Raw genomic sequence first — 16,728 nt, 5'->3', positions numbered from 1 at the left:
GTAGGAATGTTGAAGAGCAGATCGAAAGGAGAGGAGTGTGTGGTAGAGTATAGAGGGTTCAGGGTTTGAGGGGAGGCAAGAGTAGGCATGAGGGTGACAGGGGAATCATGCAATGTGGAGGATTCATGAGAGGAGAGGAGGGGATCATTGGTGGAGGCGGATGGAACGGAGGCAGGTCTGCTAGGAGGCTGGGAGATAAGGGAGTCATAACAGGTTACAATATTGAGGGCGAGGGAGGTCAGTAGAGATTGGGTATACTCAGATGGATTGCTTGAAGAGGGGGAGGGGGAGATTGTGAGGGGGATAAAGCGGGGGTGGGAGGATTCAATAATTGTACTAGTGAAGTAAGCTGGGGAGGTCAATTGTGGTTGGGAAAGGGTGGTGGAGTTGGAAGTAGGAGAGGAGGAGGGTAAGTCAGGAAGAGGCGATAGGGGGGTAGAAGAAATGGAGGTAGGAGAATGTAATAAAGCTTGGGGTAATTCAGAGGGATGAGATGAGGGAGCAGGGGATATGTTGGGGGGTGGTGTGTCAGGGGGTTGAGGGGGTGGGAGGGCAGGGTTTAAGGATTGTGTGAGGGATTGGAATATAGCGCTAAAGTGTTGTTCAAAGATATCAAGGTATTTTTCGGACGCTTGGATGAGAATGGTTCCGGATTTGAAAATGGAGATATCTATTCCACCCGGAAAGGAGGGAGAAGGTAAAGTGGAGAGTTTCAGGCCGTATGGGATGTTGCGTGAATTCAAGATAGGGAGGTGCTTAAGAAATAGGCTTTTTCATTTAGATGGGCTTTTGGTGAAGAAGATGAAGTTAGTGATAAGAGAGGAGTTGAGGCTGTTATGATGATCAACAAATAGGGTTTCTGGGTGGAGGCAGAGAAGTTTGTGCTTGAAGTTTTTCTTGCCATGTTTGGAGAGATGGGTGAGGTAGAGGATGGACCAAGAATTAGGGCCGAGTTTGGAGATGGGTGAGTTTGAGGTCGGTGGGGAGATTGAGGGGGTCATGATTCGGGGAGAATGAAGATGCAGGTCAAGGTAGAGCGTAATAAGCCTTGGAGTGAAGATAGGAGGAGTAAATAGGGGGAAGTAGGGGTCAGGTTAGGTATAGTCAGACCAGATTAAAACAGAGAGAAGCTTATGGGAAGTTGAAGATAGAACAGTAGGTGATGGGGCGATGAATGAAAGACAGATCAAAGTGAGTGGGGGAAATGGTTACATTCAGCTTGCAGAAGTTACAATGATAGTGAATGAGGGTGAACAAAACATAAGCTTCAAATGAGGAGGAGCAGGCAACTACAAAAAAGATATACATAAAATAAAATAAACAAAATATACATCAACCAAATTACATAATAAAAGAAGCATATAATATAGTGAACAGTCCAGGAGATAAAGAGCTAAAAATAAATGAGTATATAAAGCAAGATTACATAAGCACAACAATATCTGAACTCAAAGTTAATAAAGGGCATATAATGTCATTATAAGTTGTAGGGGAAAGGTCAAAAGGCGGTTAAGAAGGGGGTAGGGATAAAATGTGGTATACAGAGATGAAAGTTGTTAAAGAGGTTGGGTATAGTTGGAAGGTAGAATAGATAAATGGAGGGTAGAATAGAATAGAGTATCATTGGTTTAACACAAATAAAGAATAAACACAACAATAGGTCATCAGCTTGATCCCTAAATACGGGATTGATGCTGTCTCCCAATGAAGTGGGACTGAGCATGTGAGAACCTCTTTTGTATGGGGCTGTAGGGTGACTAAATCAACACCTGTCTCTCTAAAGTCTTCTCTTGGTTAAGTCATAACCATCTTAAATGTAATTCTGAGAAGTCTGAGATTATCTTCTTCGGGCCTTGGCCACCTGATACGTGGCTTGAATGGTGGCCCCAGGATATGTCCCCCCCTGTGTCGGCCGTCTCCACGGTGAAGAATTTGGGAATTAAGCTGGACTCAAATCTTTCTATGAAAGCTCAAGTACATTCTGTAGCGGGGGTGTGCTTTGGGCTGTTGAGAATGTTGCGAACATTTCTCCCTTTGATTTCCATCCCTTACAGTAAGACAGTGGTTCAGGCTTTAATAATGTCTAGACTGGACCACGTTAATTCCTTGTAGCTCGGCCTCCCTGAATATCTGTTGGGCCGGCTACAACTGATCCAGAACGCAGCAGCTAGAGCCCTCTTTTTGACAGGCTCTAGAACTCATACCACCCAGCTCCTGTCCTCACTGCATTGGCTTCCGGTACGGAAAAGAATTCAGTTCAAAGCCCTGGTTCTGGTTTTTAAAGCCTTCCATAAGATTGGAGCCCCTTATCTTAGGGACAGATTTCAGCCTTATTTCCCCCAGCGCACCCTGAGATCTTCATCCCAACTTTTGATTGTCACTCCCAGGGTGCGACTGTCTCGGACAGGAGGCAGATCTTTTCATGCAGTTGCCTCATGGCTGTGGAATAGCCTTCCTCTCTCTATCAGACAGAGCCCTGATCTCCTGACCTTCAGGAAAGGTCTTAAAATGTGGGACTTCCAGTTGTGAGCCGTTCAATAGTGATCTGCTTTGCTCTATGTTACGTGACGTATGGCCGTTTTCAGCGCCGGGACACTCCAGGGAGTAGTCGTGCACTTTATAAATATGCGCTAACATAACATAACATAACTGCTAAGGCCTGCGATTTTGCAATGTTAACTCCGAAGCTGGAGGCCTCCGCAAACTTCCTGAGTTCAGCGAAAAATGCAGGTACAGAAGTATGAGGATCCTCCAGTGTGACAACCATATCGTCTGCATATAAACTGATGGTGTGTGTATCCCCCAAAACGGACTCCCGATATCGACTGACTCTCCCGCTACCTCTGGGCCATGGGCTCCACATAGGGTGCGAATAGGAACGGGTAGAGTGGACACCCCTGTCTCGTCCCTCAAGTTATTGGAAAAGAATCAGAAGAATTGTCATTCACCTGGAGAGTGGCTGTGATCCCCTAAACTGTGCTAAAATAGCCTCTAGGTACTTCCAGGGTACCCAGTCGAATGCCTTCTCAGCGTCGACCCAAATCATGACCCTCTCCACCTTCTGGCATTGTGCCTTATCAAGGAGGTGGAGTAGCCTTCTCGTATTATCACTACATTGTCTAGTGACCTCGAAGCCTGACTGATCCGGGTCCACTAACCCCAGCATCATAGGTTCCATCCTGGCCGCCAATATCCCTGTAAAAAGCTTCAAGTATTCAAGAAAGATATCGGCCTGTAAGAGGCGGTATATCGGGCATCTTTCTATGGCTTTGGGATCACCACAATGGAGGCCATTAACATCGTAGGGGGCATATCGGAGGCCTCACCAATCTCGTTGAAGAGCCTAGTAAAGATGGGTGCCGAGGTGGTACAAAATGTCTTATAAAAGATGGGAAAGTATCCATCAGGCCGGGGGACTTAAGAAACTTAAGACGGGCAATTACTGATATCACCTCCTCTTTGCATATTGGGCTGTCAAGACTGTCCACTTGATCAGCCGTTAATTTCGGGAGAGAGGCCCCTTGAATGTAAGCAAGGGAGTCTGAGTCTGAAAGATGTTGGGCTGTGTATAATTTTGCATAGAAGTTGCGAAAAGCTTGTGTTATGTCTCAGGCCTTAGAACACTCACCACCTGTTTCATCGTTGATCATGTGGACCGAGGCCGCCTGATGCTGGACATGGAGTTTATTTGCTAGTAAGCGCCGACACCTTACCATCAATGGGGTGGTGCACCTTAGACAGTACCCAAATTTGCTACTGTCCAGAAAACGGGCCCAGCCAAATGTCCAATTCAGTCATCAGCATTTATTTAGGTGGTACAAACAGAGCATCATCCAGCCAACGCAATTCGTTCCAAACAGTTGATAGAACTTCATCAGGCCTCTTGATTGTAAACGTCCACATGTAAGTATTTCAAAAACATCCAAGTCCTCTTGCATAAAGAAACCGCATAACAGATAGATACCGCTTATGATATTGCAGTTGTACAACACTTATCTAGTGTCATAGAATGAGGGGCCGCATGATAATGCCCCTGGTCTGATAGCCAAGCTACAGATGCCCCTCCAAGTTCACAACCAGCAAAAGGTGGAAGAGTTCACCTGTCTCCTCCTACGTGAAAGGAATGGTGTAACCACAGGGCAGCATATTCTGCCTTATATAGATTAAAGCCCCCCAATTGCGGGTGCGCTGATTCTAATTTCCGACACACCCGTGGGGCCCCTGTCCTTTTATGGATGTGCTAAAGGTCCTGCACCTGCCCTGTAAGGTCTTCCCTTTTTCCCCTCCTCATTTTATTGTCCACTGCAGATGTATCAAGAAATTCCCCGCTGGCAAATACTTAAAGCGATTCCCAAAGTGTAACGGTGGAGATGTCGGGGGTGTCGTTAAGAGTCAGTATGTATCCTGGTGCAAAGCCTCCGATGCAAATATTGATGCACCTAGACCAATTTTCAAGGTCCTCCTTGGGCGCCTGGAGGTCGAGATTTTGCTCTCTCAAACAAATGACTTCTTGCTGTAAGCCCTCAAGCTCCTCTGCCCTAATGGATTTGTGATCCTCTAATGAGTTTACTCTCTCTCCTATTGAATCTATATCGCGGCATACCTCTCTGAGGTCTGCCGATAAGTCTTGTTCCATGGTGGTAAGGTCCTCCTGGAGGGCAGCAAGAGGGTCTCCAGAAAGGAGCGACTGACCACCACATCTTCAGACACTCCTGGTTCTACTGATGGCCCCTGGGTGGAAGAGGCGCCATCCGAGGGCGACTGAGGTGTCTTGTGGAGCATGTCCTTTTTTATTATTATTATTACGGTGGCCATGTCTTTTCTGTTCTTCCGGTGGTCATGTCTTAGCTTGCGCTCCCTTTAGTGTGCCTGGGTTCACCCTCTCTAACAGGGAGCAGTGATAAAGTTCAGTCCCTCCCGGGATACCTTCCAGTACTTCAGGGAAGTTAGCGCGCACTTGTCCGCAATCTTCCCACTTGCGGATCCACTCACCTTTCACTCTCAAACTTTGTGCGGAGACTCAGTGGCTCCCAGAGGATCCTGCCGACAATCTCTTAGCCACCGTTCCCTCTGCCGCCATCCCGAAGGAGCACAACCACTGTTCCGGCCTGAAGCCTCGCTTTTGTCAGCCAGGGGCCGAATCTCCAGCTTAACCTCCGCATTCACGTACGCCCCCAGCAGCCTCCTTGTTATTGTCTTCGCCCTTTCCCTACTCGGGGCTGTATCTCTGCCAAGCTTTTATGACGTGGCGTATTTGCTGTGGCCTGTCGTGGACTTCAGACTGGCTTGTTTTGTGGACCGAAGGTCCAATCCTCCTCTCCTCCCCTTCCAAGTGCACCGCTGGACCAGGGGATCCCCACCGGTGTCAGGTACCCCACTCGTATGTGTCTCTCACCTCCGATGGCAACCTGCGGGCCACACCTCCTCCGGACCACTCCAGCTCGGCTGCTTGCCTGATAGCCCACGAGGGAGCGCCCCAGAGTCAGGATCAGTTCAGCCACTCCCGGCTATCGCTGCACTCACCCGCTGAATTACTGTGTTCTGGGGCCAGTGTAGCTGCAAGGTTGCCCAATTCCAGGAGCTTGGGGCCTAGGCCTCTTCACCTCTGCCTTCAGGCGCGAGGTCAAGGAACCATGCCCCGGCTGCCATCTGGTAGGCCGGAGGTCTCCAGCCGCTCCCCCAGGCCCGCACCGCACTCCCAGCCAGTCCCTGGGGGGCGCGTTGCGAGCCTCTCACTCTTCACTGCGGTGGCTCAGAGGGTAGCGGATATCACACACGGTATTGCCAGCTTGCTGCTTACTTTTTCCGAGGACGCCACACCGTGGAGTGGAGAGGAGGCATCCGTCAGCAAGCCACTCACGCCTCCTCTCCACTCTGAGTCTGGTCCGCTGACCGGCTGTTTCAGGGCTGTTCTCTGCCGTCGCTCCCCCTGTCTCCAGCCGACAACACCGGCACTGGGAACTTTCCACGCCGGAATTCACCTCCGCTGGTCCCTGGGTCCGCTGGTATGGTCCTTGGCCTGGTCGAGCGAGAGCTGAGAGATGGAGAAGCACGTCCTTCCGCTCCACCATCTTAGCCATGCCCCCATTCATTCTTTTTTTAAGGCAAATTTCATGTAGCTGGAAAGATATGAGTCTTTCCCCAGGTTATGGTAAGCATAGGTCCGTATGAGCCATTCATGCGAGTTCTTCCCTGTCCTCCTCTCTTGATGTTATTTTTGCACTTTTAGCTAAAATGCTGAGGTTACAGCAGCACTAAAAATCAGCCATCCAGATGAAAGTACCAGATGTATGACGCGCAAAATAGCACCCCGCAAACTGCGAGTCTTTTCCAACTCGCAATTTACGAGGTGCTATTTTACATGTGCAACAGTGTGTTTAACACTGTTTGCGATTCCCAATGGGGTCGCTAATTGCGAGGATCATGAATATTAATGAGCCTCTCTCAATTTGCCAGCCTGGCAGGCCCTCCCAGGTATGGGCGTCTGCTGGGCTCAGCAGACCACCATGTCTGGGACTGCTTTTAAATAAAGCAGTTTTTTTTTTTTAATACAGCCCATTTAACTTAAAGGAAAACGGGATGCATTTAAAAAAAAAAAAGAAACATTTTCGTTTAATTTTTTAAGGGCAGATAGTAGTTCCTATGACTCATGCCTGCCCTTAAAAAATATTTTCAGAGCCTGTCACACAGGGGAAGGGGTCCCCTAGGGTCCCCTTCCAATTTGTGACTCCATTACCACCCTCTTGAAGAGGGTAGTAATTTGCGAGTGTTTTGCGACCGCAATTGTGGTTGCAAAACATTCGTACATGGGTTACAGAGTCGCTATTTGGAAGGGAACGCTTCTTCCGAATAGCGAGTCTCAACACTTTTTTGCGAGTCATTCCAATTTTAGCATGCGCAAACGGGTCAATTACTTGTTTGTGCATGCTAAAATTGGCTGTACATCTGGCCCTTAATCATTGATTAGTAAGTTTGTGTGAATACAAAAATGTGTCAATGTGTTTATCAATGTACAGATAAGTAGAAGGATGGATGGATGAGTGCATGAAAAGAGCAGCAACACAGATGGATCAAGTAGCAATATAAAATAGAAAAAGAGTGCACTTTTATCAAGAAAGGTCAAATCTATTGGCTTTTCCAATGTTTGGTACAATCCAGATGTCTTTTATGCTATGAGAATCTGCTATGGTGTTTGTGTGAATACTGAAACACGCACTTTGGAAGCTTTGGAAGCACACCTGCTGCTATAATATTCTTTCGTTTTTCTGCTTTTAAACTTTGTTAATCCCAATACAGAGGCCCTTCATGCTTCATCCACCTCCTTTTACTGCCTCAAAATTGAATATTTACGCATTGCTTCATTTTTCAGAGCATCGGCCCCTACGCTGTCAGCAAGACTGCCCTCTTTGGCCTGACCAAAGTGTTGGCATCGACCTTGGCGCCAAGGAACATCAGAGTGAACTGCTTGGCACCAGGACTAACGCGCACCAAGTTTGGCAGTGTGGTGAGTATGTGGGCATAAAAGTGGTGGATGGGAATTGAATCAGTGAGAGTGGGGAATTGTTGGGGAAAAGAGAAGGCTTTTTATGCAAGACTGGGGGGGGGGGGTGCTGGCACCAATCTTGGCTCTCACGACCATGCGGTGGGTGTGTAGAGAGTATCTGGAAAAAGGAGAGGTGTGTGGGACGTAAAGGATCAGTTACAGTGGGGCATTGTTAGGGGAGAGAGGACGTATTCGATGGTTAACCATATTACATTAGGCAATGTAATAAATATGTTTTTGCAGGGCTGAGTACAGGGTCATTTTTGCAAATGGAGTTTGGGTTGATTGTAGGATTTTGGGGATAGCACCTACAGATGCTTGGAGTCCTGCATCCAAGAAGTACTGTCGGAAACAGATTGTCTCTCTTTGTTTAGAGAACCCCAGCCCTTTATGTCCAGAAAAAAAGCATCTTGTGGATTTATCACATAGGGCAAAGAGGCACTTGTTGGATGATCACCAGAATCAACAGGATTTGTTACCGCTGCGATCTATTGCTTGCACAGGAGGTGACTCGACAGATGGATAGATCAGTGTTTTTGCTTTCTCATTAAAGGAAGTATGGGGGCAGGGCTGGATCCCACTGACATTACTGTCATCAAAGTAAAAGACAGACATGTTTTATGAGTTTGCACATGATGATGCAAGGATGATGTAGGGTGTAGTGGATACTGTAGTATGCCACCCGGTCAGTACAATACATTGTATGCCAGCATCACCCCTCGGTCCGAGTGGATAAATAAACGGGCCCCAGGTCGCACGTGACCTTTGGACGAGACGTACACCAGTGCTAGTGTGTATGTCTCCACAGTGCGCTGTCAGGGCCCGGTGACATACCTGCACCAGAGGGCCACACTGGCGACCCTTGTGTCTCCCCACTCTGCTGAAATGCTGCTCCAGCGAGCTGAAAGTGGCCAGAAGTGCTATCGGAGGCTCTGTGCGGCCCACACAATCACGTGCTCTGCCTGCTGTGCACTTGGTTGCTGACAGCAGTGCACGCGGCAGTATCGCAGAAGACCAGCAGCAGGAGCGCTCGAGGCTATGTGGTGCGGCGGTCCTCGTCAGAGCAGAAGAGCTCTGCTGTGGGTGCTTATCAGCCCGAGACACGGTCCACGCAGGACGCACGACCAGGGATCTTGCCCTGCGGGCCACAGATGCAGACCCGAAGGCGCTGAGGCAGCAGAGAAAAAAACAACACAAGAAAGAAGAAGAGGCATTCCAGAACATCAAGAATGTCCTTCTGGATCAGACGACCATGACGTACTTTCACCCCAAGAGGAAGACGGAACCCGTGGTCGACGCAAGCCCGGTTGGGCAAGGAGAAGTCCTTCTGCAAGAAGACACCAAAGGAGTCTGTGCCTTCTTGGCCTACGCCGGCCGGGCGCTAACCACGACAGAAACATGATACGTTCAAATAGAGCAGGAGGCCTTGGCCATAAGATGGGCGTGCCAACACTTCCACTTGTACCCTTGCGGTCATCCTTTCCGGGTGATAACAGACTCCAAACCCCTCCTGCTGCTGTTCAACGGGTCCTCACGCCTATCACCCCCACAAATTGAGAGGTGGGCGATCCAGCTACAGGCGTTTTCATTCCAACTGCTGTACAGACCAGAGGTGAACATCCCTGCTGACTTCCTGTCCAGACACCTCATGTGAATGATGGCGAGTTGGCGCTGGACAATGCCAGCAACACAGTGGCCTCCATAAACATGGTCTAAGCCAACGCCTGCCAAGTGGTGGTGAAAAAAGAAGATCTTCGTGATATCACCGAGGAGGATGAAACTGAGGGAAGAGTGAAGAAGGCCCTGGAGAAGGGTCAGTGGCATTGGTTCCTTGACAGAGTCTCCCTGCTCACCACCAAAGAACAGAACTCCCAATGCCAACTTTGGGGAGTACTGCATGAACTCAGCTTCTGTGGATCTGGACTGATACTATGGAGCAGCTGATTTTCCTTCCAAAAAGCTTGTGCCCGCGAATGGTCAGGCTCGCCCATCAAGGCCATCCAGGGTCTGCCAAGACCAAGGCCAGACTACATATAAAGGTGTGGTTCCCCAACATGGATAAAATGGTGGATGAGGAGGTCAGGCGCTGCCACCCGTGCACCATCACCGAACACAACCTTGCTCCGACCCCTGTAATTACTGAAGAACCGTGCCTCATGCCCTGGTCAAATATCAGTGTTGACTTCGGGAGCTTCCCGGACGGGTGACACACCATGGTAGTCATGGACTCATTCTCAAAGTTTCCCATGGTGGAACTGGTGCCGTCCACGGCATTCACCAACGTTCAACCTGCCTTGGAGTAGACGTTTGCCATGTTCGTGCTACCCGAAGAAATAAAGACCGACAACGGGCAGCCGTTCCAGGGCCAGGTCTTCCACTACTTCCTGGAGCGAAGAGCCATCCAACACTACAGAATCACACCTCACTGGACCCAAGCCAACGGCGAGGTGAAGCAGTTCATAAGGCCGCTCAAAAGAGCCCTCGGAATCGGGGTGGACCAACACTAAGGTCCTGAAGCATGCCTGCATCAATTCCTACTTGCATACTGGCAACGGCCCACTCGATGCCCGGGTGCGCCCCGCTTGCTCCTGCTCAAACGATCGCCACAGGAGCTTTTATTGAAACTGTTGTATGATTTTTCTGCTAAAAACATAGAAAATACTGTGTATGACTTTTTGCTGCTAAAAACCGTGAAAAAATATCGATCTTGCTACATAGAGAAGGGGAATGAACATTAAAGTTTTTTTTAGATTTTTTAAGATCGGTACATTTTAGAAACAGTAAGCAAAGTGAATTGTTTGGGGACCTCACTTTTGGAAAGCAATTAATGAGATGCCAGCATTCAGTTGGCAATGGTGAGTCATACCAGGCTGACCAGGAAGCGCTTGGGACCGCCATCTTGAGATTAGCAGTCTAGTGAACTTATGAATGGGAGGCTTCTAATTAAGGGCGCTGTGCCGCTGTGTCACCTGCGTGCCAAAGGCAAGCCCATCTGCGCTTGGACAACACCAGAACCTCTGCTGGTTTTCAGTTGAGATCCTAAGGTAAAGCTCTTCTACTTGATGGACACTGTTTTGTCACTAAATAAACCCTTGGCACAAAGATTGTGACCCTGCATGGTGGGTACACCTGGGCAGGCTGAAGGCCCATTTTTCTATTGTAACTGTAAATGGGAAGGTTGGCCAAAAAAGGAACACCCCCATAAGTTTATCTAGTTTAACTAGATATCCAGCAGAACACACCTTGAAATGCCTGTATTTTAACCCTAGAGAACTACCTAAACATTGTTTAGAGATGTGGGACATTCTCACGGATTCCACTGCAGATATAGTCTTTATTACGGAAACATGGCTCACCAATTATTCCCTACTAAATATTGCGATCTCATTGCCCTTAGTTTACAAGATACTGAAATGCGATAGAATAGGGTGCCTGGGAGGAGGCACAGCCATTATTTTTTAGGCTACATAAATATGCTCCATTGAACCTAGTTCATTCTCGGCCAAACGTGAATTGTTAGCATTACAAAGGGCATAGACTGCTGGGGGGGTACTATCCTCTACAGACCCCCCAGCTACAACTCCCAGTGGGCTGTCGATCTGCTTTTATGGCTCTCCCCACTTATTTTAAAGCATGAGCACTACATAGTGATAGGAGATTTTAATTTGCATTTTGACAATCTGGACGATCCTCTATATAAACAGTTAGAAAGTTGCATGCAAATCTTACAGCTTAATCAAAAAATTACTGGCCCCACACATACACTAGACTTGCTGTTCTCTAACATTGACACCATTCACGTATTGATATTTCTCCTTTAAGTTTGGTCAGATCGTTCCATCATTGGCTTCTCACTCTCACTCCCCTCAATTAAAAAAACAACCTCCAAAATTCACAATACTCAGAATAGGTCCCGGTGTTACATCAGTATCGAATCCTTTTTATTTAACTTCACTCCCTTGGAGTTTGATAATGATACTCCCCTGAGAGATACTTGGCAAATTTGAATGCAGCTATATCCAGACCTCTACATAATTGCGAAAAGGAACTTTCTAAAAGCCAATTTGATCGTCAAGTCTACCAACATCTATTGATTATCATAGAATGCTGAAAAGAGCTCTGAAAAATTACTTCATCTGAAGATTAGACCAAAACAACAGTTCATCTAGAGAACTTTCTAAAGTTGTAAAAGAACTTCCAAAGCCCACCAGCTTATCACACGCCATCACCACTTCAGCCCTCCACCACTGGGAAGCAATAGCTAATTACTTCACAGATTAATATCGATAAAATATACTCCACTTTAGACACTCAACCCTCCCTAACAGAGCTTCCCTGGGATCAGGTAGGGCCACACCTGGAAGCAAAAGCTCATTTGGGGAGTCTTGCTAAAATGTCAAGGGAACAGGTTGAGAAGCTGATGCTAGTAGTCAATTCAGCCTACCCGCTTGACCCCTGTGCCCATTTTATCCTCTCTTGCCTAGCTCACATTCTGAGTCATCATCTGACCCAAACTTTGAGCTCTTCTATGATGAATGCTGAGTACCCGGACACTTGGAAACCAGGAATAATTCTGGCCAAAAAAGTATGACTAGACGTTTCTATTGTATCCAATTACTGCCCTACTGCCATGCTTCTGTACACGCCCAAAGTCCAAAGCTTTCCTGGAGGACAACAATCTACCAAACCCTTCCCAGAAAGGATTCAGAGCCAAGCACAATACAGAATATATCCTTCCTGTAGTTCTGGATAACATTAGATTAGAAGTAGATGCCTTGCCCTGATTCTACTTGATCTCTCTGGAGCATTCAATATTGTCTCACACAGCCAAATGATAAAAAAACGTCATGAGTTAGGGCTTCATTCTACAGCCCTCCAATGGTTTGGATCTTTTTTTAGCAAAAAGAGCCAGTCCATTTAACTGAATATGGTTAGCTCTTTCCTCCAAAGCTCCAACTACTGGGTACCTCAAAGCTCGTCCTTGAATCTACACTTTGAGAAGATGGTCAGAAATCGGGGCTTTCAGATATGCTTGTATTCAGATGATACCCAACTGGTCATCTCAATAGAGGAGGAGCACGAAGAAACCAAGAACTCAGGGGCATATTACCAACAAATAGAGATATTTATCGCTAAGTAGGGTTAGCGGCAATATTTTTATCGCCGCGCATCACCGTTTTTTATCGCTGAGATAACTTACTATTAGCAAGGTTTATCTCAAAAGCGATAAAAATCAGGTGAAATGCGTGAATATCGCTGAGAATACAGCGGTATTCACGCATTAGCGACAAAATGCTCTTAGCCATGTTATCCACCTCCCATTGGATAACATGGCTAAGAACTGGTCTGAGCAGGCGTTGGTTTTTGGCGATAGCGGGAATATTTCCATCGCTACACCTGCCTTGCTAATAGGCGATAGCGACATTAGCGACTGCTTTCAGTCGCTAACAGGTTGGGTACACCCACTTTGCATGTCATTAGCGATAAATATCGCTGATATGCAAAGCGGGCCCCAAACCACTCGCTATCACCTAAAAGCTGCTGCTAACATCAGTTAGCGACAGCTTGCTAATAGAGCGATAGAATTATTGCCGTTTAGCAAACCGGCGATAATTGCCTATCGCCATCCTTGGTAATATGCCCCAAGATTTCTAGCTGCCTCTCTGAGGTAGCCAGTTGGATGATGGCTCACTGCCTAAAATTAAACGGCAAAAAAACTGAGATTCAACTATTCAGAGTTGCCCATCAGATTTGGGATTCATCATGGTGGCCTGTATCTCTGGGGCCAGCACCTGAGCCATAAAAAGCCGCAAAAAACCTAGGAGTCCTCTTTGAGTCATTATTCATGCAGGAGCAACCCGTGCATGTAAGAGCGATGGCGTGGGGGACTCGACATACAAGGGAAAATTAAATAAAAAAATAATTTCCCTCGTCATCTGTCGAGTCACCACCCACCTCACCGCTCTTACCTGCATGGCCTGCTCCTGAGAAGAAGTCAATGCCCCTTGTGGTGAATGCCTTGGCTTGCTCAAACTCCTCAGAAAACTTTTCTGGTGGATTCCAGTCGACGGACGCAGAACCGTATGTCAAGCCCTAGTTGCCAGCAGCAGCAGCAGGTTGTTCTACGGAAATGCTCTATTTATGGGGTGGGTGACTATCTTTTCACTCGCCTGCAGGTGATACAAAACGCGGCCACGAAATTCATCTGCATAAAGATAGCTACAGCTCCGCTTCCGCCTGCCTAAAAGCCCTCCACTGGCTGCCCATCCGAAAGAGAGCAATGTTTAAGCTTCACTGCCAAGCTCACAAGACTTTTCACAATTCCGGCCCTGTGACCCTTCGATCTAAGGTGAGTTTTATGAACCTGCAAAAATTTGACACCAGTAAATCTAGCCGTAGCTGAAACGAAATATAACAAAAAAGCTGCTTCACCCATCTTGCAGCGGCCCAGTGGAATCTATTACCCCTGGATCTCCGCCTCACTAGGGCCTATGTTAGATTCAGAAAAAAGCTTAAACCATAGCTCTTCTGTGAGTTACTGATGACTTAAAGTGCCACTTTCCCCAGCACATCAGTAGATAGGCTGTGTGGCAGTTTCATGACATAACGTGTATTTGTAAAGCGCACTTTCACCCAAGGGTATCTTGTCACTGAATAACAGATGTTTATTGTTACCCAACTCAATGGTGCTCAAAGCCGTGATACCCTTCTGGGAACACGTGTTTACGTTCCATAAATACTGCACATTAATAAATAATAAATAACAGATGCACAGCCCTGAGAAAACACAATATACTGTACATGAAGTATAAAGTATATACACATCAACAAAATATTACATCTGTATATGCATTACAAGGGTATTTAATTAAATCTATTGTGCATAATTCAGCAGATTCAAATATGCAGTTATAATATATCAGCAGCTGAGAATCAGTACATGGGCAGGAGTAGAGACATTAGCCATTCGGGAGCTACAGAGGGGAGAGTCCATGAGAGATTGCTGTTAGCCATCAGGTATTGATGTTTACATGTGGTGAGTGTTGGTAGTTTTCAGAGGGGCTGCATGGGCAGGAGGAGAGGGGAAGATGGAGAGATATTTACCAGATATCTTGCAGTTAAGCCATGAGCAGTTTAGGGAAAAACTGTCGGAAAAGGAGATGGCATGCAGAGGCAGAGGAACGGACTCGGAAAATTAAGCAGGAGTGAAATCTAGGCCAATGGTATTTTCCAGAACTATTCATTTTAACAGTTTTTAAGGTTCCATGTTGCCTTTGCAGATATTCTGTACTTCTATGAGGAACAACAGCATCTTGAGCCTCATGGAAAATGATGATGGAGGGGGCACATCCCAAGTTTGAGGCACTGCCGCAAAAAGACTGACTTGGAGTTTGTTAGCTCTTCAAGTTAGTGGTTTCCAGTCACTGGTTCTCTTTCCTCTAAAGAGTTCGGCAAAACATATATACTATACATTAACTACAGCCTGCACATTACACTGAATAATGCTTTCCTCAGATAGAATTCTTAGTCACTGCATTTTTCCTGGCATACGCTTCCATTGCTCCATCACAATTATTTATGTGACGTATCAGGAAAACCATCTTCTTTGTCTTCCTACTTCTCCACTTCACGGTCAGTGCTCGGAAATAAACAATTAATTGCTGCAGGAATATATACTATTTATAACAAATTAAATAGATATTCAGACAAAGAAGCTGCAGAAAGAATTAGGCAAATTGATCAAGAAAACATGCAAACAGTCTTTAAGGGTATTGACAATGGAATGTGTATGCTTTCTAAAAGAGTGTCCTATTTAAATCACATTTGGCCTCAGCCTGAGACCTCCCAAAAAGAAACCTGAATTTACTGCAACACAGAACGGCAGTTAAGAGCAATTATACAACTAAGGGGCCGATTAGGATTGCGGTTTTTCCGCATACTCAGGGCCGGCGAAAGTGTCCGCCGGCCCGGCGGATGCGGAAAAACCACTGCGGAGCCTTCAAAGACCCCCCCGCCAGATTAGGATGGCTGGGGGGTCAGGAAGACCGTCCGCAGCTTTTCCGCCGCAGTCGCCTCCCGACCGTGGCGGAAAAGCTCTAACATGGCTGGCGGTGTCTATCAGACACTGCCAGGCATATTAGGATGTTGGTGGTCCTATGCCTTTCCACGGTGGCATTTCCGCCGTGGAAAGGCATACGGTCTTTTCTTTGGGGGCCCGTTGCGGGCCCCATGGGGTGAAGGGGGGGTGGGGGTGCACATGGGGGGTACCTATGGTACCCCCCTGCCTTTGCGTGCACGAAGCGGCAGGCACCGCGCGGTGCCTGACGCTTTGTGCATGCAAATGCACTGCTTTCATTTTTAACATTGCGGCGGGTGCTGCTTCAAGCAGCACCCGCGGCAATGTTAAAAATACAGGATGTGACCGCCAGGGTGGCGGTCACATCCTAATTTGCATGGAGGGACCGCCACTGCCCCTGCGGACGGTCCCTCCTACTCTGGGGTGGCGGACGGACGCAGGTCCGTCCGCCATCCTAATCGGCCCCTAAATTAGAATTCAGTTTCGTACCTTTGAAACACAGTGGTGGCCTCCCCAATAGGGCAGAGGAGCATCGTACCCCTGCTGCCAGTGCAGCAAAGGTGAGAAATAAAATGGTAATAAAATGAATTACCATTTTTCACTGTTCCCAGTATGAGCACTGTTTGAGGGTGGTGCCATTACCACTAACTAGCAGCAGGGGAGGAGTGGTGCTCAGTTCAGCTTAAAGTCAGCCGCGGCCGGTAGTGGGAGTACCTGCCGGGCGGTGACGTGGGGAGGGGAAGGGGCAGGGTGGGGGGTAGTAATGTATGGATTACAGAGCGAAACAGGTAAGTAAACATATAAATATATCAAACGAATGTCGTTGTGTGCACTGCATCACCAAATGGGATGCAGTGCACGCAACAAAATTCGTTTTATTTATTTATAGGTTTACTTACCTGTTAAACTCCGTAATCCATACATAACTACCCACCACCCTGCCCCTCCCCCTCCCCACGTCACCACCCCACAGGTACTCCCACTACCGGCCATGGCTGCTTAAAGTATGCATGTAACTTTGGCCGTCTTTCTTACGATGGCCAACCTGACATGCACACTTTAAAACTGTCCACCTACCAGTCGTAGACATCTGGGTGGATAGCAGGCA

The 16,728-nt window shown here is 47.4% G+C and overlaps 1 protein-coding gene across 1 annotated transcript in view; it reads left to right on the top strand.

The window, feature by feature from the left end:
* LOC144753773 (dehydrogenase/reductase SDR family member 4-like) overlaps window positions 1-16,728 on the top strand; it is a 362,846-nt gene that overhangs the window by 285,947 nt on the left and 60,171 nt on the right. The window contains exon 7 of the mRNA XM_078641349.1: window positions 7,370-7,504. Within this exon, the coding sequence (XP_078497475.1) occupies window positions 7,370-7,504 (135 nt within the window). The remainder of the gene's footprint in view (window positions 1-7,369; window positions 7,505-16,728) is intronic.

This window comes from Lissotriton helveticus, chromosome 5_1 (genome assembly GCF_964261635.1).
Source record: "Lissotriton helveticus chromosome 5_1, aLisHel1.1, whole genome shotgun sequence".
NCBI classification, from domain to species: Eukaryota; Metazoa; Chordata; class Amphibia; order Caudata; family Salamandridae; genus Lissotriton; species Lissotriton helveticus.
This window is presented reverse-complemented; position numbering and strand designations above follow the sequence as displayed.